At 42.9% G+C, this 26,536-nt stretch overlaps 1 protein-coding gene across 2 annotated transcripts; it reads left to right on the forward strand.

Annotated features, from left to right (window-relative positions):
• Positions 1-558: 558 nt before the first annotated feature.
• On the forward strand, positions 559-26,311 carry PARVG (parvin gamma). Of its 2 annotated transcripts, none has more exons than XM_059816125.1 (13): positions 559-715; positions 5,730-5,831; positions 6,336-6,400; positions 9,502-9,604; positions 10,651-10,791; positions 11,206-11,321; positions 13,372-13,427; positions 14,326-14,348; positions 16,303-16,364; positions 16,478-16,546; positions 17,739-17,840; positions 22,465-22,537; positions 24,457-26,311. In XM_059816125.1, exons 2-13 carry the CDS (start codon positions 5,753-5,755, stop codon positions 24,534-24,536), a joined length of 969 nt encoding a protein of 322 aa, XP_059672108.1. In that variant the 5' UTR covers positions 559-715; positions 5,730-5,752; the 3' UTR covers positions 24,537-26,311. The 2 variants fall into 2 exon arrangements, with proteins under 2 accessions (XP_059672108.1, XP_059672109.1); XM_059816126.1 differs by lacking the exon at positions 559-715 and adding an exon at positions 3,075-3,110.
• The last annotated feature ends 225 nt before the right edge of the window (positions 26,312-26,536 follow it).

A 26,536-nucleotide genomic window follows, 5' to 3' on the forward strand; every position in this document is an offset into this window, starting at 1 on the left:
TGAAGGAGATGTCCAGGGGTTGCTGTAGGGAGCTTTCCCTCTTTAATCGATGATGGAAAAGGGAAGGAAGAGCAGCGGCACTGCCTAGTGGAGACAGCTCTTGTCTCAGATGAGCGTTTTGGGCCCTGGTGTGGCTAACTAGCTCTCTAAGGACAAATGAGTTAATCTCCTGTCTAGGTTTCTCCTTCTACCAGGTAAGCAGAGTAGTGCTGATCTGCTTTATAAAATGCACAAAGGACCCTGAGTAGAAGGTGTGATGATTTTGTCTTGTTGTTGGCTGTTTTATTATTACATCCAAAGAAAACATGCACTATGAGTCGCCCCAGAGATGCAGACTAGCAAACAGCCATGCCATGCAGTACCATGGAATAATGATCGTATCTTTCTAATACTTTCTGGTGTTTCAGGAGCTGCAGAGTTGCACGTTTCCTGCATTTGTATTTCCGTTTATTTTAGTCTCCAGCAGGGACCAAGCACATAGACAATTAAGTTCCGGATGCGACTGTGGTTTCGTTTTTAAGAGCAGTCAGTACCGCACGGCGCAACTTCCCTCTCGCATACTCTGCGTGCTTCGCGCTGCCCTGCATGGGAGGCTGCAGCTTCGGCGCAGGACGCTCCGAGCCTGGCGGTCAGTCCCCTCTCCCCATAAATTTCATTGTGCTTGCTGTGAGAAGATCTTGGAAGAGCTTCTGGAGAATTATTAAAGGAGAGAACAGTAAGTTTGGGAAAAGGGACTCTTTTGGGTGCTTTTTTAATTTATTTTTTTTTAACTGTAAGACTTTCTGTGTCCACGTGGATTGTTCTTGCTAAGACGACATCTCTTCTGATGCTAATGAACAAAAATGGCTCTTGAAAGGTCTGGTACTAAACAAGGAAGTAAAAGTAAGTTTTAAAGTGGGCACACAATGCATAGTCTCTTTTTTTTCTTTTTTTTTTTTTTAATTCTCGATTTCTGAAGGCAGAAATATTACTATTAACATTCCCACTTGGTTTTTGTTCCCTCCTTTGTGTGATCTATTTAGACAACTGTTCCCAGGAAACGTGTTTGAGCTAATGCGGAGTAGGGCTTTTGTCTTTTCAAACAGGAAATAAACCAGTTGAAACACTGTGGTAACATCGGTAAGTGCCTTATGTATATTCTACAGCTAGTTTGTATGCCAGAGACCACTGGTAATTCCTTAATGCTTTATATCGTATATCAGGGATACCTGGGAGCCAGACTGTGTGAAGACTCATGGAGGAAAAGAGAGCTGATCTGACCCAGCTGGCGAATTAGTTGTTTTATCGGTAGTTGTGGCTTTGCAACATTGTGCAGTAGTCTAGCTCTTGGCCTAAGAAAAATTCACTTGTTGGCTGCCTCAGCAGGTGGCACAGGAGAAATAAAACACCCCTTGATTTTAAAACAGACAAGTCTGTACATCTATGATGTGCTCAGGGAATGAAGGACCAAATTATGCCATTTCATTTGAATAGTCAATAATTAAACCTCAGTTTTATTTAAAAATGTCATCATGAAATGCCTCTACAATCAGTATTCAAGCAGTTGTCTCCTACAATGGTCCCTTTTCCAAGTACTGATAAATAACACGTGCTGGAGGCTGGAAAAAACAGCAAGTCAGTCACAGCTCTGAACAGCAAATTTGAACGATGGGCTGCAGAGGCTGGTTGCAGCAAACATGGAAGCGTGTATGTGAGAACCAAGTCCTCCATCCCTTCCAATTTCTCAGCTAGCCCCAAGAAGGTGGCCAAACCCAGTTGTGTTCCATTTTATGTTGTTTCTGCAGGATGTTATTCTCTGAAAGGCTGCTGTCTAGGACTAAGCCTCACAGAAATGCAGCTTGCTACATGAAGGACTGCTCGTGAATGCTAATTATTTGTCATAAGCAATGAGTCTATTAAATGCTAAGGAGCAGTTCTCAGGCTCTGAAATGGCTGTGGGAAATCAATGTCAATAAATGTGAGGTGGAACACACGGAGGAAAAAACAATACCAGCTCTCCAGTTAAATGATGGGCTCTGAGTGGAGCGTTGCTACTTGGGAATACGATCTTGGGGATATAATAGATAGTTCCATTAAGGTGTCAGCTCGGCGCTCAGCGGTGATCAAAAAAGCATGCAGCGTTAGGAATTAGGAGAAAAGGAACGCAGAACGACGCAGTGAACGCTGCTGTGCACCTCCCTAAATCTGTGCAGGTCTGGTTCCCAGCACCTCAAAAAGGATGTGATAGCACTGGGGAGAGTTCTGAAAAGGGCGACCGGGATGATCGAGGATACTATGGAGTTGTTTCCCTGTGAAGGACGACTAAGATGTAGGCTGTGCTTCCTCAGTTTCGGCAAGAGATGACTGCTGAGGGTGTAGTATAGTAGTACAGTAGTAACATGGAGTAGTAACGTGGCGATGTGAAGAATGTGAATCAGTTGGTGGTCTTTGCACTGGGTATAGTGGGGAGCTTCAGGGGACACGAGCAGGTGGCAGGTCAGAGCAAGGTAAAGCCACGCTCTTTGGCTCCTTGCTGCTGAATGGTGAGAGATACGGCTATTCAAGGGGTGAACGCGAAGTTCATGGGAAGTAAATGTGTTGACAGCTTCTAATTACCAGGACCCCAGTTTTGATTTAGGAAGGCTGAGCTGCAGGCTGTTGAAGTGTTTCAGGGAAGTATCTGTATATGCTTGCTCTGTTTATGTTTTTTTTTCCCCTAAGCTTCTGCTTTTGGGTGCTGTACGGGACTGGATAGTCTTAACCTAGCTAGTCTTAACCCGTATAGCAATTTTCACACTCTCTGACTGAGTAGGAGACACAGGACTGAGGCCTTAGAGGATATTAACTTAGGCTATTGCAAATCCTTAATTTCAGGCCTTTTCTTACAGGCTTCCAAATTTTAAAGAGTGGCTTCTGATGTTTGGGTTCCTTGGCCAAACCGACACCAAGGATGCGGCAGGCAGTACACGTCACTTTGGTGTGTAAACAGCCGAAGGAAGTGTAAGAGAGACGCAAGCTGAGTATTGCAGCAAAGCTGAGTTAGTGTGAGTTGTGGTTTACAGAGTCGATTACAGAAGACTTATGAGCAGGACTTCCCAAGGCATAACAGCTGTCAGAAACCTAATTTAAAAGTAAGTTGTCCTTAGGTTGCTCTGTATTAATTAACTTTTCTCTCTCAGTTAATTTCATCTGGGCAGTCTTGTCTCAGATAATTCAGTTGTTCCTCAGGCACTAAATGACTCAATTTCTCCCATCTTATTGTACCAAGCACCTTTTTAGAGCCAGCATTCAGTTTTGCAGCCACCATAATGAAACTAATTCTCTCGTGACTCTTTCCCTTACTGGCTTGCTGGGAATTTTGTACCTAATTTGTTTTACCAGACTGATGTGCAAAAGCATCCAATCGCTATTTTCTACCAATGTTCTTGGCTTGGCAAAATCCCTGTTAAAATACAAGTTCACAATGCACTTTGTCTGGAGCCTTTAATACATACGTGAGAGAGAGTCTGCAGAGTGGCACCATGGTGTTTGGCGTATAAAGCTATCAAAGAGAGAAATGTCACTTTGGAGATCTTCTATGGGCAGCGTGTGACAGCATTTGCAGCAACTCCCTTACTCCACTGTGCTTATGGGGCTGGGTAATCCTCGCAACTCGCTTCAGGCACCTGCGGTAGCAGCTGAGGCTGGCTGTTTGATAGGAGAATGAAGCAGGTAACTGAAAAATGCAAGCCAGGGCTAGACCCTCCTTTAAATGCTCTGGATTGCTCTTTAAAGGTGCCTGTCCATGTCTGCTCATTACATCGGGAGCCCTGAGAGACAGGGCTCCTAATACAGACATCTCAGGTAGACAGCAGGAGTCCTCTCCTGTGTGAACGTCTAACATGGGGCATCTCGCTTTCTGTTAAAAAAAGAACAAAAAGAGTCAGCCTCCCGTCTCCTACAGCGGCCCTGCAGCACTGAACTTCAGAGAGAAGGGAGAGCGTTTCCCATCTGCAAGAGGTAGCACTCCCAGCCAGAGAGCAGAGCAGCAGTCCATCCTGCCAGGTACCCTGCGTCCAGCAGCAGAATCACAGAATCACTACTGTTGGCAAAGACCTGTAAGATAGATCATCAAGTCCAACCATCAACCAACAAACACCACCATGCCCATTAAACCATGTCCCACAATGCCTCGTCCACACGTTCCTTGAACACCTCCAGTGAGGGTGACTCCACCACCTCCCTGGGCAGCTTATTCCAGTGTCTCACCACTCTCTCAGTAAAGAAATTTTTCCCAATATCGAGTCTAAACCTCCCCTGGTGCAACTTGAGGATTTGATGATTCAGAGGAGTGTGAAAAGTCTTCCTGGTCATCGTACTACTGTCTCCTTCACTCTGGCTTTCTTAGATTTTAGGACTGTCGGGAAAGATGACATCTCTTACGCTAGTACAAATGTTTCCATGACACAAACTGTACGCTGCCATGATTGTCCAGGGCTCAGGGCTGTGATCCTTCTGTAGTTCCCTTCACCTCTGCAGACAAGCATTTATTTGTACAGTTGCATATCACTCTGATTTCTTGCACTTAAATCAACATACATTTGGTTTAATACAGAGCCATCCTACTTCTTGCATCATAATACAGTTTGTAAAAGAGACTATTCAGATTCTACTATCTGTAACTTTTTACTGACTTTCAGTCTTTGCACTTGACTGAAAAACATTTACGCAAACATTAAGGTTTAAAAGCAATCACTTAAAACTGAACATTTCCTACCATGTAAGCTATCTGTAGAGCCTGGCTCTATCTTTTGTGTTGTCTGTGTAGGCAGCATGGCACAGCCTTACATACCCATGGTTGAAAAATCAGACTCATCTCCGCTTGCACTGGGGTTTGAGTCATGGCTCCTAGAAGAGTGGGAGGTATCATTGCCAGCATCTTACTCGTAGATAGTTGCTGGTGATAGAGATGGACTTCAGCTGGGTGTTGGGTGGCACAGTGTGTATGGATGGCTGTGCAGCCTCCCCACCCAGCTCTCACAATCCCATTCCTTTCTCTGACTTTTGCTGTCCTCCAACACAACTCCTAGCTGTTTTGGAAAACCTCACCCATAGTTCTGTGTTTGTTGACAAGGTGTTTTCACCTCTGTATTGTGTATTGCCATTCTGCTTTTATTTGAGGACAACTGGGTTGGGAAGGGAAGTCGTCTTCCAATCTGTGTTTAAAATAAAAAAAACCTTTGAGAAGCCATGCAACTTAATCTAACATGAAGATGGGATTGTCTACCCAGAAACATGTCATTGTTTCCCCACAGCTATACCAGCTGGTCTAATAAAGGAAACTGCTTGTATTTATAAGCTTGTCTCAGTAATTTAGCAACTACTGTATTCTTGATTTAATACTTCTTAAGTATTGGTCAGTTTTATAACAGATATCCATTGATAGCTAGGAACTGAAAGCTTTTTCGTTTCAGTTGAAATAGGATTTTACCAATCTAATTCAGATAAAACAGATGAAATTAAGGCAAGTTTTACTGCTTCAGGGCTTTTTCCTACATTTTGATGATTAACAGAAAAAAGGAAACTTCTTTTTAACTTACTTTTCTTTACATGCATTTAAATATATTTTCAGATTTTTTTAAAAAGCAATGAACAAGTCATCAAATGGAAACTGCCCCCGCTTCAGTTTGTTTTGTTTTCTTCTTAGCACTGGTTTTGATCTTTACATGCCTTTACTCATGTTCCTTTTTCCCCTCCATATTTTTTACCAGTTTACCAGGAGTGAGAAAAGGCAATGGATCCAGACTTTCTAAATGTGTTTACACAGCCTGCTGCACTTAATCAATTCATAGCTGAGAATGTCATCGCTCAAGGTAGGTGCTTTACGAACCAGGACAGAAAAAGATCCAAGGAATGACCTGAAGGACAAAGCAGGAAAAGTGCAGTACAAATGAATCATATATTTTTGTGCAGTGGTCTGGTTTTATCAGCAATAAGTAACTCTCTGTGTGTAATTTGGCTGCTGACTCTCTAGAGGCAGATCACGATGAAGCAACACAAATTGTAGCTGATTCTTTAACCGAAATTTAAATTTCGCACATAAGGATCTGACCAAGTTTGTTCTTCTCTTTCCAGAATTGTCCGTCTAGATCTTATTGATTTGAATTACATGGGAGCATAATTTCCAACAGCAGTCGTAATAGTCTGATAGGCCATTTTCTTGCTCATAAGGAATCGGTTAAAATAAAAAATGACAATGTTTCTATATATGGCAATTAGTGATACTGGGTAATATTAAACTCATAGCAGATTCTAGAGAAAACTTGCGTTAGTCATATCTGATAATTGTAATGGATCTTGTTTGCTTCCTTTCATAGGTGAAAAAAAGAAACTCATAAAACCCACCTCAAGCAACAATCCCAAATTGGAAGAATTAAAACTGGTACCGTTTATTTTACTATATTGTTTGACCCTCACCTCAAGTTGTTTTAGCCTGTTGTGTTAATGGTCAGCCCTGTAAATTACCCAAGTCTTTGACCCCAGTCCCACACTCTCTATGGAGAGGGATCAGCTCTGCTTTTGGCCCTTGGGCTCCACAGAAGTAAACCAGAGCTTTTGCTTAAGCACTGTGCCAAGGTGTCTGGGGCTGTACAGGACCAAGCTTCAAATGGCGACATCACCCAAGAGTGGTCGCTGCTGTGTGTAAAGCGGAGTGTAGATTTAAAACCCGAGTTTCTTCTTGTATGATACCTCTCCTAACTTGGGATATGTGGATGAGCCACGCCAGAAGTACCCAGCTGCTTCTTCATTGTAATGATAGTGTAGTAGCAATGAGAATCCAGCTGGAACAGTGGACCACAACCAAAAGCAAACAGCATTTGCTGTGACTTAAGAGAGATGTTCAGATACCTGCAGGTTTGCTGCCCTGATCCCATGATAACAAGTTTTAGGATTGCTGTGCTAATGTGCAACAGTCTTCCGTCTTGTCGTCTACCTCCAGTGGCAGCTGGCTCGGCTGCAATGCAGCCTGACGATGAGAGCATAGAGCAGAGGGAGAAGGGATGAAGGGTGTGCAAATCACCAAGAATTCAGGAGGAAAGATTTCAAGTTGTTGTACGGTACATTGTCTGCTTGAGGTAACTGTGAAGGATGAATCCTATTTCACGGGAAAGTACTTCATTTCCAAGTAATCTTGAAAATCTCCCCTGTGCATTCAATCACCGTGTTTCTCTAATGGCACAGCCCAGGGGAAGGGTAGCATACTGAAATTTCCTGGAAGAAAAGTGGCATGTCTCTTATGAGACCAGCACTTCTTGCATTACAGAGATACTAAAATTGTTATAAATATTACGGAAACCAGCTTAGGCTATGTGCTGATGTATGTATTATATGGCATTCATAAATCCATAAATATGTGCTTTTCTATATTACGTTTTCTTAAACCTTCGTGCACATTTGATCAAAAAGATTTAATTTTTGTGTCAGGCTTTCACAATGTTTTTATACAAAAGAGAAGATCTGAAAGGTGGTGCTGCAAAATGCAATTATGTTGTCTACAGAGACACTGAATTTGTTCTTTCCAGAGACACTGAATTTGTTCCTTTCCAGACTGCCAAAAATGAAGAGCTTTCCTCAGTTTATGAAGACTTCTGTGAGCTTCAGTGCTTAATCTGTTTCCTGGCAGAGACTCCTGAAACACTGTTCTTCACTGTCTAATTTCTTTTCTTTGGATGATGAGGAGGTGGAAATTGGGACCTAAGGGAGGCAATCCTCTGGGTGCCCATCAGTGCCACTGGTGGCCTTCTTGATCTAAAGGGTTCGTGGCTCCTCTAGAGAAGAGGTTGGGGTAGAGCAGGGGACAGGGAGGTATTTTCAAGGGAAGAATAAGGGAAGCAAAGAAACTCACTTGGAAGAAAGACTGTTCCACTGCATTTTCATTTTGAGATGACTTCGGGGGACTAGGGAATGTGGAACGGCTCACTGTAGTTACTATAAATATTGAACTGCGTGTAAAATAGAAGATGGTTACATTTGGAAGCCGGTAACAAACTTCTTTAAGTATTCCTTTTCTCCTTTCCCTATTTATCCATTTTTAGACATAACACTCTGCTCTGCAGCTGAGTGGCCCCCAATAACTGCACTGGAAGCAGAGCTTCGTGAGCTGCAGGCTGTGGAGGTGGCTGTTCAGAGCTGAGATAGCAAACAAGGAATCTCATAGATCCGTACTCAAGCAGTAGTTTCTGCTTTTCTGACTTCTGTCTGGTTGCACCGTTACGTTTGGGGTACCATTCTATCCCTCACACATCTAAAGCATCGCCAGGTCTTAACCTGCAAGCATTATCTGAGGAGCACAGCTTTCTGCTCTAGAAAATTCTCGTTACTTCTTAGCTGAGGACATATATTACGCACCCTTTGACAGCTTCTCAGTTCAGGCAAGTGCCGGAGCCAGGTATTTTTGTTTCTTGTGCAGTTTCAAGCATCTCAGAGATACTTTTTTTTCAAACTGCTTTTTACGTATTTTTTTTAATGTTGGCTAACTTACAGGGATCTGCTGTGAATTTTCTCCTCTGTTTACAGCAAGTAAGGAGGATATTACCCACACAGCAAACTCTAGACACTCACTTGTAGCAATGATAGCAGTACGAGCAATACCCATCCCTCTTTCAAGAGGTTCTCATTAAGACCCAGCTGGAGCTACTGCTTTTCAGTTCTGCTTCAGCAGGTCCTCTTCCCTTTTTATCAGCATATGCGGATAAAACACATGCTTGGGGAAGTGCTGCGGAGCTCCTTTGGTCTCCTCTGTAGGATCTCAGTGCTCAAGGAAGGGGCTGCATGGCCCAAGAGATGTAACTGGGAATGGGGAATGGGGTTCCTTTCCAGTTGTAGGAGCCCTTGGCTTCCTGGTCAGCTTCCCCTTGCAAAGGCAGGAGGGATATTGGAAAGGGCGATGGAAGGACTGCCATGTAAGAAAGCAAAATAAGCAAACCACTTTTTTCCCCACCAAAAAAAAAAGGTATTTGGAGACAGATTAGTATAAAATTGCAGAGAGAAAAAGAAAACAAAAATAGGAGAGGAAAGGGAGGAGTGCCAGTAACAGGGATGACTACAAGAAACAGCCGACAGAATGAGTGAAGCCTCTTTTCTTACAGACGTCTGTCTGACGGTTGGATGTGTGTAAATTCTCTAATAAAGGCAGGGCTTGGGAATTGTACTCTGCAGCCTTTTTCCTAATGGAAGCGGGAATAGCATCTGTTTCTCCACCTGTATAACTATTTCTACAAAACTCATAGGAATACAACTTGTGAGATGTCTGTCCCACTTGAAAATTTGCCCCAAATTGGCCAGTGAGCCTTGTCATATTAGGGAGAACTAACTGATACTTAACTTCCCTTTAAAAAACAACCGAAAAGCACAAAGGGGTTGAGCAAACCAAGATGTGAGATAAGGGACTAAAGAGAAAGGTGAAACACAGCAAGTGTAGCACCGAGTACCATACTGTCTAAACAAGAATGTAATTGCCAGCTGCTTTGTTTTCCTCCGCAGTTACTGATTGACTGGATTAACACAACTCTGAAAGAGGAACATATAGTAGTTAAAAGTCTGGAAGAAGATCTGTATGATGGGCTGGTACTTCATCATCTTTTGGGTAAGCTGCTGCTTTGAGTTTAGCTCGCAAATGCATCGTCGAGGAACTTCCAGATCAGGGAATAAACCCCATGAACCGCAACAGCAGCGATCTGCTGGAGTCTCGCTTCGCGCTAACAGAGAAAGCGGGGCGCTGTGAACAGTCTGTGATAATTGCAATTCTGATCCGCTATTGTTTTTATAGAACTATTTTTCGTCTAAGAAAGTCTTTTTACCTGCTAGTTAACATAATAAAAAGGTTAACTTCGAAGTGTGACATTACAGTGCCTCTGCAGGGAGGGAGGGCTTCACAAGCCAGGAGCACAAAGGTGTCTGACTTGTGGTGCTACCAGAAACATTAGATGGAATCAGTACTACAATTTATACGTTTTCCAGCTTTAAAAAAAAAAAAGAAAAAGTTCTCAGTCTAAAGCACTGGGCTGGAATTGGAACTGATGAAAATGTGAGAGGTTCTCTATACTACAAGGTGCTTGAATAAAGATGTGACCTCTTGGAACAGCCTGTTGGTCCATTTCTATTTCTTTCTCTCTCCTGTCCCTACTTCATTTTTCTTTCCCCTTTCACTCTCTTTGGGGATGTCTTTCAAATCGTATCTCCTTTTCACCTAGGCTGAGGACAGCAGTGTGAACAGGTTTGGCTTATTTTCATAGTTTACTTGCCTGAGCAATGAGCTGGGTTTTCTTCTATATATGAGAGTTGATATCACCTTTGTGCACTGTCTACAGGAAAGATTCACTTGTAAGATTCCTGCAGCTTCCACTAGGAAAAGGAAGAATGTGGAGTGCTAGGGGTGGAGGTGATGCTGAAAGGGATGACTTGAGTCCTCTCCCTTTTGCAGAGCTTCACTGATTTTACGGAAGCTTTCAGAGAGCGCAGGAGTTTAACAGCCGTGGGTCTGTGCTGTGGAAGCTATTAAGCAGTAGCAAACCTTTAAAACGAGACTTTGTGTGCTTTGCTGTCATTTTATATTTCTGATTTATTTTTATTTTTTTTCCTATGGTGGTGTTAAAATACATCCTTCTCCTTCCTGTGGACTCTCTGTCAAAGAAAACCTAGGCGCTCTCAAGCTGGATGTTGACAAGATCGCATTAACAGAAAAAAAGCAGCGACAGAAACTCTCTGTGATTCTGGAAGCTGTGGCTAAGTGTTTGCAACTGGAAGAAAGTCAGCTGAAATGGAGTGTGGAATGTAGGTGCAGAAGTGAAATTGGAGAAAATGATCCATCCGGGGGCTTCCTCTGCCGTAAGGCTGCTATGAGGCAAAGGGGTGCCAGAACAGTAAACGACCTGTTTTCAATGACTAGTTGAATCACAAGTGAGACAGGAATATCTGATCCTGACTGGGTCGTGCAAGCTGCATCCTCTAAGTGTGTGGTTTATGGACCACTTAACAGCCTTCAGCATCCACGTGTATGTCTCACAGAAGGGACTTTTAAGGTGTGGTATTGCTGAATTGTGATATATAAACCCCAGTCTGATGTCCCACCTCTGTTATGGCCCTCCATGACTTTGGGATCATCTGCACAGGGAGAATTTAGGATATTAGTGTGAGATTTCCTTGTTTTGCACACTAAGCATTGTTTTCTTTCTTTACACGAAATAGCTATCTTGACAAAGGACTTACTGAGCACACTGCATCTTCTGGTTGCAATAGCAAAGCACTTCCAACCCAACCTGGCCATGCCTCCAAATGTTCAAGTGGAAACAATCACCATTGAGGTAATTATAGTTTTAATATTTGTTCCAGTAGATCCTAGAGACCTTTCACAAGACTTAGTCTGCTTAGAATTAGGGAGAAATGTGTGTGCAGCCGTGAAAGAGATACATGTATTTTTTGTGTACTCTGCCTTTTAATTTCCGAGTTTGCTGGACTAGACTATCATTTTGGGATTGGTTCAGAATGCTGTATCTTTAAAAGGGTAGAAAGACCACGCTGTTTTTTTCTCCTTGATCAAAAAAAGGAATGGTCCAAAATGAAAACAGCTGTTGATCTCTGTAAAGAAGAAAAAGAAGAAATTCTGCTGTTACTATCTCTAAGTGTTTTAAAATAGAAGCGTTCATTCTTAAATCATGACATTGGTTTCATGCTGAGGATTTATTTCTTTAGGGGAAGGGAAGTTTTACTCCCCCTTCATTGGGGTCACATTTTGGTATTTTTCTCTACAAGCTGCGATCTACATGCTTTTTTCCTCTATTTTGTTTCTTAAAGTCAACTCTGGGACTTTAGGAGAACATCAAATATCCAACAATTTGGGATATAATTAAAAAAATTAGCACCACCGTGTTACAGTTTTAACAGAGGGGTTGCAATTCAGTGGTGTTGGGAGCCCGGCACATGGTCTGTATGGCATGGCCTAGCGCTCTTCCCTCTTTGGAGGATCATAACTGGAACTGAAATGAAGCATGCCCTTGAGCTACGTGTGTCTCTTTGGGAGGTTTAAAAGTGTCCTGGAGAGACAGCTTCTTCTGGGGCTTGGTTCTGCAAAGGTAGCCGTTGTGGCCCCGTCCCAGCCGAGCGATTCAGCAGAGGAACGGTCCCTCGGGTATCTAATGGAGTCCAAATTACGCATTGCTGCCCACAGCCAGATGCTGCTGTCGTGTGGCTCTGGTCAGTGGTGACTCGGACTCTGAGCAAAGCAGCCCTCCGCCGAGTGCCTTACGGGGCTGCGAGTGCCTCAGCTGCGCAGAAATCGGGAGGGATTACCTGTGGAACCGCAGCATCGGAAAGGGCTGTTAACCCTGAGAAAAAGAGCAGCGGCAATGGAGGTGATGGGGTTGTCGTTGCGAGCTGATTCCCCATAGGAGAAGTTAAGGCCCCTGATGGGAATGGTAATCATGAGGTCAGAAGTGAGGAAAGCTCATGAAGGCGTAGCTCAGAAGAGGGGCGGAGGGCAGGATGGGAGAGATGTTGCAGGAAGGCCAGGCCTTCTCTGGTCTCCCTTGGGCTTCCTCAACATGTGCCTGCAGGAAGGACCTGCCTGTGCCCGGTGGGGCTGGCTGCGCTCCTCTTCAGCAATGAACTGACCCAATGGAGTTGACTCAGTATGTAAACAGAGAATGTTTTTCACTGCCTGCAAGGAGAGAGTGGCAAACACCAAGGACTTCTCGGTGATAAGAGATGTTTGCCAGGTGCCTGAATAAAGCAGCGGGCATGTAATCCTCTCCTACCTCTTCAGACTGTCGGTTGGGTTGAAGCACTGCTTTTTTGATGTTATGTGGAGTACTGAGATTTATAGTGAGGAAAAAAGATACGAGGGCATAAGCAAAGATCCCAGGTGGCTTCAGAATTGCCAACCTAAATCTAAGCAACCCACCAAACCTAAGTCCTCTGCAGGGGGGATTCATTGATGGGTGGCAGGCCACGGCGTGAGGTTATCAGAAGGCAGAGGTGACCACCTCCAGTGCTGTGGAGCTGAAGAGTCCTTAACGCAGCGAGGTGCACAAGGAAATCGCTGCCTGCCCAAAGCAGCCTGATGGATTAACCAAGTCTCCAGGTGAATATGCCAGCCTCTGAACTTCACCAGCTGAGGGACCATGTGCTTCTCCTTTGGGCTTCCTCTGATGGGGAAGTAGGTAACTTCTGGCTGAAGAGTAAAGAGAGCAGAAGGGAGCAGCAGCCTCTCAAAGTGCCTGTACTAATTGTACTGGACTTGAATAAATGCCCTCTGGTAAGCGCTCAAGGCAGCAAACAGGTCATGAAAGCCTCATTAATGCTTATGGGGTTTTTTTTGTATAATAAACCCAAAAATATTTACTGTTTTTTCAACAGAACACCTCCAGAGGATTAAAGACAGCAAATGCAGTGGAATGTATCACAGAAAACAAGTAAGAGGGGATATATCTGGTTTTTACACTGTCAATCAGAAAGGAAATATTGTGGGTGTTTTCCCCCTTAGAAAAAATAGCTGTGATCATGATGATGACAAAAACCATAAACCTAGGCATGCATATGCATGCGAACTGTTTCTCTGATTTCTTTCCTTTTCTTTTTTTCTCTTCAGATTTGGTATTATGGTATAATACCCTTCTTTACTCTTTATATAAACTTCTCTAAAATAATGTGTATGACTATTTCTGAGGCTTAGTGTTTGTCATTGCCGTAGAATATAGTAACAAATATAATAATAAAAATCACGTACTGTAAATTTACCTGTCCCAGACTAAACTGGAAATTTTCTAAAGCCACAGTAGTTTAAATCTACTTTTAATTTTTTGCTATTGTGTTATTAAATAAAGAGAAAGGAGGCACTTCTTTTCTTGTTTTACTGTGAAGGAAAGGTTTGAGCTTGCTGAGTTTGTGAGGTACTGTCATTATTAAAGGAGTTAAGTTGTAGGATACCATTTATATACTGAGACAATATGAACATCATTCCAAGAACTAGAAACAGATTTTCCTACTATCATCTTTTATATGCTAGAACATCTTCAAACTCTAATACCATGACGAGCTTATTGGAAGAGGATATTATGGATTGTGCTTATAAAATAAATATTCATTGGTCTGTGGGCCAGTTAAAATCTCATATAGTTCCAAGAGCTGATACAGATACACAGTGTACTTAAAAACGTCTGCTGTAAAGTTACTCTGACATGAAGTTAATGGCACTTTGTACTGTGTCTCCTGCTTTACAAGATTGCTGATGGCCCAAATAAGCTTTGCTTATGAATAAGATTAGTTCTGCTGAATGCTTTTTCTAATTCTTGCTTTTTATTGCATTTTTAGAGAGAATTTAGAAGCGCAGTCAAGTAAGTACTGGCATTGCTGTGTTCAGTGTTTAACTGTTATGTGCTATTATACACCAAATTCTGATCCATTTTTACCTCATGATAAAATCAGTATGCTCCCACTAGAGTTAATGGAGATTCATGGATTTCCCCTAGTGTTTTTCCCCAGATATCTTTGGCTAATATCTGTTCATATCAACACAATATAGTTTGGAAATTGGGTGGTCACTTTGCCCATGGACTACAGGCAACAGATGGGAGGTGAGACAAGAAATGATACAGTGGGCTGATGACCCAACAGAGAAGACCTGGCTGGGGACAAAGTATGTCTTGGATTTAGGCATTGACCTCATTCACTGTTGGAACTCTCTATGAGCATAATGACTTGAGAATTGTGCTTCTTGTAGCTACCGGTTTCAATGTGGTTTCCCTTCTGCAGTTTGCAAACAAGATTTTGAAATCTACTGGTGCTTGATTATGGATGGCAGCTCAGTAAAACCAACAGCCCCCAAGATTTTACCCTTAGGGCTTTTGAGGGCTGTGAAACACTTGAGGTGAAAAGTGTCCATGTGTGCAGGGCCTGCAGAAGGTCTGGGCACTGCTCAGGCTTCAGTGGGAGCTGCTCTTCCTTGCTCCAAAGGAGCACGTTGCATCCCCAAAGAATCAACGGAACCATTTTAATTCTCTGCTGTGCCCTTGATGTTAGCATTTCCATCCTTCGCAGAGGTGTGAACTATAGGTATTGAACATACATATCACTTATTCCACTGAGTGGCCTCTAGTGTGGGCTGAAATTGTGAAAAAACCCCTGTAATTAGGTGTTTCTTCCAGTGGGCTGATGCTGCTGGAAAGAAATCTGCAATTCACTCTTCAAAATGCTGCATCCGTCTATTTTTAACACAGCTTGCTTCACAAAGAGAGAAATCCCAAAGCGTGGCTCCAGAAGAGGGCTCTCTAGTTTGCGAGACGGTTGCAGGTTTCAGACTGTTGCTCAGTGATTTGTTTGATGGATTCACCTGTTCCCTGACATTGCTCCTGCAGCAAAGCCCTGACAGGGAGAACGGAGAAGCCCGAGGAAACCCTTTCGCAGCAGAGGCTTCTCTGTCGCTGGCTTTTGGAAGGAATCTTCCTTAAGCAAAGCTGCCTTTGCTTTCCTGCACCATAGAAACTGGTTCTCCAGTTAGTTACGCTGCCGGAGTGCCCTTGATTTTTAAGGATGTTTCGAATGCTTTGTTCATGCTTGGAGCAGAGCAGTCTTGTGGCCGGGTTACCGTGAGGAGATGTATCCTGCTCTCGCTAAACCTGGGCAGAAAATTGAGGTGAGGGTGGGTGTTCACAGGGACTCTGATGAATCTCATTTCCTTGGAAGTCTTTAAACTCCCGCTAGTTCTCTGGCGCAGCGCTGCTGGCACCAGCTCGGTGCCTGCCTTTAAACTGGATGGCAGCACTGGTCATTTTCGAGGTCCATGAATTTTCAGAGCAAGGGCAGCGTCTCCAAACCCAATATCTAGTTTGTGGTTTTTGGAAGGAAGGGGGCTGTTTTTATTCAAATTTGATGTAACTGATGTTTGTGTTGGGGGGGAGCAGTAAAATGTATAGCTCTTCTTCTCTGCTTACAATATTTTTATCTCAGAGGTTCAGGGTTAAAAAAAAGGTAACTGAAAAGAGATAAACTGTAGAGATGCGAAACTTAGCCATTGCTCAGACTGATGGCAGCACAAATCTTGAGAACCTCTGCAGGCGAAAATTACAGAGCTGAATGAAGTAAATTGTTTTCTCTAATGTAGTCATGCTGAAGGGAAGGCTGTCACCCTGTCCTCTGATAAATACAAAAGCAGGATTTTTCCCCATCTCCCTACGACTCTTTTCCTCCTTGGCTTATAAGGTGTGAACACCTTTCTCCTTCTGGAGCCACTTTAAATCTCTGATCTGACAGTTATTACAAATAATACCAATTAATGCTGTTTTTACACAGAAGATGATGCCTTTGATGAATTATTTAGCCGCGCTCCAGATAAACTGGATGCTGTAAAAAAGGTAATTTACTTTTTTAATAGACAGCAAAATTTGTAAGGTAAAGCATAATTCATGACTTCACTGAAAAAAGCTGTCTTTTCTTCCACCCTCTCCTCCCCTTCTGTTTTCTTTAGGTATTCTTGCAATTTGTCAACCAGCATGTTGGAAAATTAGGATTAAATGTGAAAGACATCGAATCTCAGGTAGCCTGCTCTAAGCTGCACGTTAACCTTGTTTTGTCAGCCATTTGAGTGTTTCCTCTCACCATTAGGATTCCCCCTTTTTGTTGTAGTGGTTTGAAACTTAGCAACATAGCAACTATTTCTAGATTCAGGTTAAGATATCAGGCTTCAGTCTCTGAAGTTTCTGAAGCTAATAAGTAATGAAAAAATATAGCTTTGTATTGAGTGCTGCCCTTGTAATGCTACAGGGAGTAATTTTCGGAGTCTGCCCAACTCCTATGGATGCTCTTTCTGTCGGGATGGAAGTAAAGGTGTTCTGACAATTAAATTGAAAACCAAGTTGATCGCTGGTGCTTAGTGATTTTTAATGCTGGATTTGCTTCACGGTAGGAAGGCCTGATTTTCATTACGTTTCAAAATCCCATCCTCTGAACGTCGAGCTTCTTTAGAGTCCGTGAAATTACAAGAGAAGCTCTCGTTAGGGACCTCAGGATCACCTCCCTGGGCGTCGGTGAAGAGAGGCACAACCGCACCTCCGCTGCCCTCCTCCACTGCTGCTGCCTCCGGGGAGGGTGGACGGCGGCTCGTACAGAGCTGGGGAGCCGCAGCATCCTCCCCGTGCCTCTCTGGGGAGCGAGCGAGCGATGGGAAATGAGCTCAGGGACATCCCTTGTGGCTTTTTCTTTCCCTGCTTCTGCAGACACGCACGCAATAACTGCGGGAGAAATCAGCCCACAGCTCTCGCTTTGCTCCAGGCGTTCAAAACCCCTGTGCAGTGGCAGTCCCTGTGATTTATGCTGTGCAGATGAAAAGCGGAGCCGTGCTCCGGTGCTCTTTTGGGTTTTCCTGGTGGGCAACTGTGAGAAAGGAAGTTTTGCAAGTGTTTTGTCATAAAATTCAGGCACTAGGTGCAATTTTCTTTTATTTATAGTTACATGTTTGTCGCTTGTGGTCGTCTGAAGTCTCTTCACATCTGGAATAGTTTGTTTTAATAGCTGTCCTTTTACAAGGTTGTATTTTCATTAATATGAACTTGGGAGCCTTATGTAACTAAATAAAAAGTTCACTGTAGAAGGAGTTGAGGGAGCTGAGTCATTAGGCTGTCTGCTTGCCAGAGTACCATTTAAATTCCTTTATCGCTAGAATGGCATTTATCGGAGTAATTTACTAAAAGCCAACATAATAAATAATATTTAGCTCATTCTTCATCTAGTTTGCAGATGGAGTTATCTTACTGCTGTTAATTGGACAACTGGAGGGTTACTTTCTGAATTTAAGGGATTTCTTCCTGACTCCAGCCAGCACCACGGAGATGGTAGGTTGTTATTTAAGTACTTAGAGCTCAAGGCTTCAAACATCTTGTGTATTTAATACTTCCGTATGCCAGTGAAGAGCTCTGCCTCTTGCTTTAACTGCTGCTGCATATGAAGTCATATGCATGCACAGTGTTTGCAGGATGGTGGTTTGGGACAGTGCAAATGCACGCACTCGGTGCTGTAAAAAAACCTTGGAACAGGTCAATGTCTTCTTCAAAATTAATTATTATCTCATGGGAGGCAAACTATTGTTACTTGCATTTGTTAGGCAGATACATACTTCTGAAGCCTTCCAGTGAAATACAGAGGCTCTGTGTGGCAGGGAATTGATATGCTTTCTCCTGCAAGTCTGTCCTGCAAACAACATTTTTAAGTGGATGACATCTCTTGCATAACAGAACTGGATCCCTATAGGTTTCCTTACGCTGTCCTAAAAATATACCTTAATCAAGACATGACCAGAAGATTTTGAAGGCCCCCTCTGCGCTTAGGAAGCTCTTGAGAATTTACATCTTTTCCTCCCCCAAGGCAGGGAGCTGTAACCTACCCAGCCAGACTTGCTTGACTCCTTTTTCAACCTCTACCAGGCAGATTTCATCAGTGTTTTAAAAGAAAAAGGTGGCATCAGCCAGAAGGTAGCGTGTGCTGGGCTGCCGGTGTAAATGCCTCCTCCACAGCTCTAGGATGTTGAAACATTTTGAGATATTTTCAAATTGTCTGTAGTGTGGGTAGAGATTTTTCATTTGGGTCACTGAATAGCTCTGAAAATCTTGAAAGAGTAACTTGTTTTTCCTGGGTTATGTTTGGTTAGATCTGAAGGTGAAATGTGTCAGAACCTTTTTGCTTGAGAGCTGCTTGAGAAGGGAATCTCTCCTCTGGCGTGGTTTGCATTCCAGCTTCCCGGCACAGACGAGGCTTTCGTCCGATTCCTGACCTCACTGCAGTTAATCTCCCTGGGCAGTATTTATTTGTAATGAAAATCTCAGAGGCCCCTTATTAATTAATAAATACTCCCATGGAGCTTTTTGTCAAAACATTTAAAAGCACAATTGTTGGAGACCTGGGTTCAAATTTTGTCAAAAATTCATTGCTGTTAGTTGATGACTGTTAAAAGTATTAGGAAAATTCGGATTTTTTAATCTAAGATGATTCTGAACTGGAAAATATATTTTGAAGGCTTGAATCAAACAAAATCAAAGCATTTCCTTGCAGTTGTTTTTCTTCCTTTTCTCCTCCTGCACTCAGTTCCCAAAATTGTTTGCTCCAGTCCATTGACTTGAAAATAATTTTTTAACATTTCCAGTAACTTTATTCAGAGGAAGTCAATGAATATTTTTTTGATTTAAAATTTCATAGATAACCTTTTTCTTTTTGGATCAGCCCTATTCAAGCCTCACAGATCTCTTTCAAGAAATGAGATACCCCTACGTTTTAGGTACAAATCAGAGCTCAGACTTTCTAGTTCTTACCCTGCACGTGCTGGTCAGTGGCCTCAGAGAAGTATATAATGGGGTTGGGTACTGGTTCAGTACAATTCTCTACAACCTAGTAATTTCATTTCAGCAAAGTTACTTCCAAGTACTGGACTTATTGTTGAAGAGTTTGCCAAAGTGGTATTTAGCATTTGTTTCTCCTCTGATGTTCATTACAGGATGAAAAGTGGGATGACAATATAACTAAAAATATTGAGCGACCATAGTTCAACTGTCATTTGTACATAAAATAACGTCTTTCAATTCCCCTGTGCTTTCTAACTCCCTGTCATTTTAGACGTTAATTGGTACAGTAAAGTATGAAAATGTAACCTTCGCTGAGATTTAAAACATGTCATTTGTGCTATAAATGTGGTGACAACCACATGCACTGTTATGATCGATGCAGTGCATTGACTTTCATTCAAGCTGAAAGCTTGAGGTTTGAAGCGAGTATCTACACCTCATCAATCACAAGGAGAGGAAATGATGGTGAGGGGATCGAGTGCCCCCTCAGCAAGTTTGCAGATGACACCAAATTGGGCGGGAGTGTTGATCTGCTGGAGGGTCGGAAGGCTCTGCAGAGGGATCTGGACAGGCTGGATGGATGGGCCCAGGCCAATTGGATGAGGTTCAACAAGGCCAAGGGCCGGGTCCTGCACTTGGGTCACAACAACCCCACGCAACGCTACAGGCTTGGGGACGAGTGGCTGGAAAGCTGCCCTGCAGAAAAGGACCTGGGGGTGTTGGCCGACAGCCGGCTGAATATGAGCCAGCAGTGTGCCCAGGTGGCCAAGAAGGCCAACGGCATCCTGGCCTGTATCAGAAATGGTGTGGCCAGCAGCAGTAGGGAGGTGATCGTGCCCCTGTACTCGGCGCTGGTGAGGCCACACCTCGAATGCTGTGTTTGGTGTTGGGCCCCTCACTACAAGAAGGACATTGAGGTGGTGGAGTGTGTCCAGAGAAGGGCGACGAAGCTGGTGAGGGGTCTGGAGCACAAGTCTGATGAGGAGCGGCTGAGGGAACTGGGGTTGTTCAGTCTGGAGAAGAGGAGGCTGAGGGGAGACCTCATTGCTCTCTACAATTACCTGAAAGGGGGTTGCAGAGAGGTGGGTGTTGGTCTCTTCTCCCAAGTGATGAGTGATAGAACGAGAGAAGATGGCCTCAAGTTGCGCCAGGGGAGGTTTAGACTGGATATTAGGAAAAATTTCTTTACTGAGAGAGTGGTGAAGCACTGGAACAGGCTGCCCAGGGAGGTGGTGGAGTCACCATCACTGGAGGTGTTCAAGGAATGTGTGGACGTGGCACTGTGGGACATGGTTTAGTGGGCATGGGGGTGTTGGGTTGATGGTTGGACTTACAGGTCTTTTCCAACCTTAATGATTCTGTGAAATTGGATGGAAGCAGTGATAGTGAGAAGGAAATAGAAACAAAATATAAGAGGCAGGGAGGGTAGGAGCCCACGTTAGAAGGACAGGAGGGGTGAGGAAAGTGGGAGCAGAAATTTGGGAGGTGACCTGCCTGCAGGTGCAAGAAGACAACACTGCATGTGGGTAGGTTTGTTGCAGGTTTTTTTGGTGTTTATTACCAAAAAATGAGGTTTACAGGTAACTGTAAAGAAAGTCCAACTCTGGGTGCTCACGTGTATAGAAAGGTTTGTATTCTGAGACAAAGAATATAATCACAAAACAGGTCAGGATGAAATTAGGGGTGAACTTTGTGCAGTTGGGAGATGATGAAGATGATGAAGGAGTGCCCCTGTGCTTATCAAAACTGTGTGAACTCGGTACTTTTGCCAAAACAGGCCCAGAACTGAAATACTCCTAATGCCCTGACCTCTGTCCGGTTGTAAATCCTAGAGAATTGTCCAGCTCTTTTGAGACTGGAAGCGCAGCTGGATGAAACAACTTATTTTTCTAGGTTGTCTTTCTTTGGTAATTATCAGTATTTCTGTCTGTTTGAAATCTGCCTGTTGTCGTTCCTTGCAAATCTTATACGCGTTACAGAGAGGGAAACGTGCCCCTTTTACCTATGCTGATTCATTATGGAAACATTTGATTTATTCATTCTGATCAGAAAATTGTGTAGATCTGTACGAGCTTAAGCTCTCCTGTCTGCTGGCTATCAGGGGAAGAAAACAAGCCCAAATCCAAACTGTCAGTCTGTTACTCGTAAATCAGAGAACCAGGTAAAACATAAATCTATTGCTTCACTTCAGAGCGCACAGTTTTTGCTTGGCTTATGTGTGGGGGACCCCTGTGCTTATTGTCAGAAGATAACAGGGAACAGCACAGCAGCAGTTATGATGTGCCTCCCAAAGGATAAATTGCTCGGTAGCCTAAGGAGTACACAAAGAGACAATTTGAAGTTCGTTCATTAGAAGGAAGGGAGCTTGCTAATTACCAGCCAAGTAAACAACTGCCCTTAAGCTGTTAGAAGCTAGCAATGGGATGTTACATTACTTTAAAAAATCATTCATGACTACTGCATATGCGTGTGATGCTGCTTTTATGTGGGGAAGGGAGAGAAAAAAAAGTGAGGAAAAACCAGAAGAAAACCCAGCCTTCATTCATAGACATGTGCTTAATTTCTCATGAGTAATATTAAGGATATCGTCACTACTGTTATTGTGTATAGACACCTTTATATGTTAAAGCATAAACTTCTAGCTCACAAATATAGCTGATCAGTAGATTTCCAATCTTTGTAATTATGAATGAAATATAGAGAACTTTTTCCTTATGTATTTTCTGTTTGTTCCAAATGTGGAAAGCATATGGGCATTGTTTAAAAAAAAAAAAAGAAATAAATTCCATGCATCTATTAGATCCAGTTATGAATCTAGCCTGTTTTCCCCACGGAAACATCCATTAACACAAAACTTTCACATGCAAGGTTTATTTTTAAATAAATGGATTCTTCTGCCCACCTCATGGGATATGCTTTGCTGCAGATGGATTTTACATCGATTTTATATGCTAATTGGTTGAAATTCTGAAGAGCACTCCATCAAAACTAAGGAGATGAATATGAGTACATACTTATGAATCAGTATCTTCAGCTACTGGAGAAATACATTTTAAAACCTGGCCACTGCACCGTTGGGTGGAAAATATTTTCTGTTATATTGATCTCTCTCTCTCATCAACAGCTTCACAACGTTAACCTTGCATTGGACTTGCTGACAGATGGAGGTCTGCTGAATTTTTCTGTGAACTCTGAAGGTGAGTCGTGATGCGCAAACTTGTCTGGAATAGAATTGCTAATATTCTGGCTTAGCAAAAGTTAGGGTAATTGAAGAAAGTAGGTTCTGCAGTGTGACACTGACACATTTAATTTAATGTCTGCCCCATAGCTCCTCATTCAGAATGAATAGCAATAAAGCTGAGAATTGTTTTGAACAATCTTTATTGCTATACTAAAAGTGTTGGATTGTTATAAATTTAGTAACTTTACGCTAAACTTAAACTGTTTAATAAGTCAGTATTTGTTAAAGATTTAAAACAGCAGCAGTTCCTGGGGAAATTACAGCAGCTGAGATGGAGGGAAAGCTATTTTCCTATCTCATAAAAAGTTTTAGTGCATTAAAAACAAGCTTGTTTCCTGTGGGAAGACACCTTGCAGAATATGTCCTGAAAATCAGAAACACTGAGCGCTCTATTCAAACCCAGAAGAGCTGGTGGGTCAGTCTCCTGAATGCAAAATACGGAGGTTTTAAGTTGCTATTCTGCCTAGTTCAGAACTGGGAGCTGAATGTTGATCTCCTACATCCAAGTGAATGCTTTCATCGCCGAGTTAATGTACATTTGTGTTCCAGTCTCTTGCCTCACCACAAAAAAAAAAAAAAAAGTAGTTTCCTTTGGATGAGTCCAATTTTCCAATTAAAAAAATGCTCCACAGAAAAATTTTTGACTAGCTCCTGGTGCAATGAGGCTACATTAATGGATGGTGCTGTGACTGCTTAACTTGACCCCTTGCAAAGTGAAGGGCATGTAACCTCACCCCATCAAAAGCTTGTTGTTGAACAAAGAAATAAAAACTTTATTAAAAATAGAAAGCATTATCTCTTCCCCCGTTAGTTATTCATAAGCAAGTGGGTGCACGTGTTTGGTACGTAACCCGTGGCATCATGGAGAGAGAAGGATTCAATTTAGGACTTTCTTTGTTTTTTCTTTTGTTTTCTTTTTCCACTGATGCTTTGGTGATGTTGGCAGTTTGCATAATGGGCATGCACAAATTGTGGGCTTTTTGCCATATTGCATAGAGCTAGGAGTTTGGAAAGCTCTTTACGTTAACTTTGAAAAGAGTAATCTGTGTGAGCTCAGGTCTCCATGCTGAGATCCACCTTTTGTATGAAAGGAGATAAACCCATGCTTTCTTTCCTTCCCTCTGGCTATTCTGTACTGCCTCAAATACGGAGTTGATCAGTATAAGAGTTATTGGTGCCAACATCTGCAGGTGCTTTAGCTTCACTGGGAAAATCCTCAGCTAGTGATTGAATTTAATATGATTTAGGGGTACTTACTACAGCTACACTATTTAGACTGTTCGAGGATCTCATTTACTAGTGTTTCATTGTTAGTCTTTCTCCCAGTGATTTACAGCGCTGTAAGAAGAACAGTAAACCCTCTAAATCAGTTAGCCTCTTCCATTGCAATTACTAAATACAAGAGCAGTTCGTTTAGCCAAGAACATGGAAGCTGAAAATTAAATGAAAAAAAGAAAACAGCCAACAGCAGCAAAACATGATGGAAAGATGACAACCAAAAAATAGTGTGTCAGGTAATTCCCAACATGATTCCTGCCATAGAAGAATCATAAAAAACTAAAGCTGTAAAGTCCTATTAAATTGTCTACTCTGTTCTCTGCTACTGAAGAATTAGTTCTTACTATGCATTATTTATCCTGTCTTCCAGCAAGATAGTGCAGTGAAGGTCCCTTTTCCTTAAGTTCATTTAATAAATAAATAACTTGCTAGCTCTGTAGTGTCTGTTTTGCTTCTTGTTACAATTAGATTGTCTAAGTTTGCGTTACAACTGGGGAAAGGTGGAAGATTGCCTTTGGCAGTTGCAGTCTATTTCTGTTCCAGGGATTGCTAATACTTCCCATCTGGTTTTGTTGTTTCTGGTTGGTGTATCCACAGATATTGTGAACGGAGATATGAAGACTACAATGCGGATTCTGTATTGCTTGTATTCCAAATACAAGACCAAGGAAACATGAAGAGCAAGACCAAGAGCTAGGGCGCTTTTTTTCCTCTTTTTTTCTTTTTTCTTCTAGCATGTCACGGTCTGATTTTTGCGTTCCCAGCTCTGTTTGCCACTGTTTATGTGCATGCACTTGTGTTTGACACTTGAGGTATTAACATTGTATGTTCAAGTATGTATTCATGCGAGGTTTCACATATATGGTCAATGTACTGTGTAATTCTGTGTCTGTAGCTCTTGCTCCAGACCCTGTCTCTTGTTCTCTCTGAGCCCCCCTAATGCTGCAAAGAAGTGCAATGTGTGTTTATTCTAGAGTCTGGATTCTTTGCTTCTGGAGATGAATTTGGAAGCTATTATTGCAACTTCCCCACTTCCCTGCTTCTGATTCATTCTGGAAACCAGAGAGGTGAAAGACCCACCACGGCACCTCTGGGAAGATTGCAGACACACTCGAAGCTCAAGTTCAAAACCTCCTTTAGACCGGTGGCCAGCTCTTGTCAGACAAGAGGGTATGGATCGAACACCAAATGAATAGGTAGCAGAAATGAAATCTGAACTTATCAAGTGGTTGATAAAATTGCCTGCTTGAATATGGAAAAAGGACCCAGAATAACATCCTGGCGTGCCACTGTGCAGTAGCAGAGGGGTCTCCTGCAGAGCTGTGGAAAGATGCCCTTATTTCCTTGCTAAGCTAACGCCGAACTGTGGCCAGCTCCAGCCTGTTACAGCCCTAACGTGACATGTGACTAGCGGGAAAGCCGATTCCTGTGTCAAGCAGGTTATAGGAGCGACTAACACGACGACGCTTTCTCTCTGGTAAGAGGTGGATAGATGCTGGCTTCCTCTGCAGCCGGTAGAAGTAGAGGCCATCATGGACGGGAGTAGTGAAACTCGCGGGTTTTGCTACTTGTGACAGCATACTCGCACTGTGGGGACTCTCAGATTCCTCGGAGACTCTCTTTGCTGAATTTGTCCGGCGACCGTCCCCAAGTGTCCCAGCAGCCCCCTCCGGATGCAGCGAGGCTAGCCACAATTCGTGTTAGCGGTCACCCTCGGTCTTTCTGGAGGGTCTTAAATCAGAATTCCTTCAAAAGGTCCATCTACTCTCTTGACCTTAAAATTATGTCATGTTTGTGTTGCATAAAGCTTGAGATATAATTAAAAAAAAAAAAGTTTTGCTATTATTTTGGCTTCCATTTAAACTGATTTAATCTCCTGTCATCAGTGACTCTGACATTTGATCTCTGATCTGATCCTCTGTGTGTTAAGGGGAAACCAAAGTTTGCCTAGTGCGAGTGCTGACATGTACAGTTGAGAATTTGTTGTGTCTACTTAGGCTACACAGCCTAAGAAAGACCCTTAGATAGCAATGCTGATAAGTCTTCAAGTCCTGCCTTTGAAAATGGTAATACTGCACAGCTGCTAGAGGAAAGAGTTCTGCAAACTGCCCGGAGCCTAATCCTTTTTGCACCGATAATTACCTTGTTATGTTTTTACAGAGAAAAATCCAATGTGTGGTGCCGATGAGCTACAAGAAGATCAGCTTGCTTCCCTAGCAAGTGTTAGTTGTGTGCGCTGTTTCGAATTATTTAAGTCAGAAATACTTAGGTTTTTTTCACGTGCAAGTCTCCATAGGTATCTTGCTTTATTCCTTAATGGGCTTCAGTCGACTGGGAGACCTGAGAATTTTGTTCTTGCCTCACAGATCCCTGCCGCCGTTGCTGTAACATGGCAAGCGGATTGTAGAATAAATCATTACTGAGCAGATAAACCCGGGATGTGGCTTGTGGAGAGCAGGAGGGCATTTGGTGGTGATACGGTGGCAGCGTGGCCTCTTCCACTGAGGAAGCCAACCTGAGTCTCTTCCCCCGTGCTGGGCACCAGAAGTCATTTCCAGTGCATGACTTTAGGCATAACCTAGAGGGTATGAAAAAGTCAGTGGTGGGGGTTTAGCTGGTGCTGCCCTGGTCAGATCGTTATTACTGCTCAAGGAAACAGTTGGATTTTTCTCTACGT

Source organism: Gavia stellata, chromosome 4 (genome assembly GCF_030936135.1).
Source record: "Gavia stellata isolate bGavSte3 chromosome 4, bGavSte3.hap2, whole genome shotgun sequence".
NCBI classification, from domain to species: Eukaryota; Metazoa; Chordata; class Aves; order Gaviiformes; family Gaviidae; genus Gavia; species Gavia stellata.

What these genes read in the sequence shown, in the direction of transcription:
- PARVG (XM_059816125.1), top strand. Translation starts at nt 5,753, where the DNA reads ATGGATCCAGACTTTCTAAATGTGTTTACACAGCCTGCTGCACTTAAT. An exon ending in GAATGTATCACAGAAAACAA is followed by an intron (nt 13,428 to 14,325) that starts GTAAGAGGGGAT and finishes TTGCATTTTTAG; the next exon opens with AGAGAATTTAGAAGCGCAGT. An exon ending in CAGCCAGCACCACGGAGATG is followed by an intron (nt 17,841 to 22,464) that starts GTAGGTTGTTAT and finishes TCTCATCAACAG; the next exon opens with CTTCACAACGTTAACCTTGC.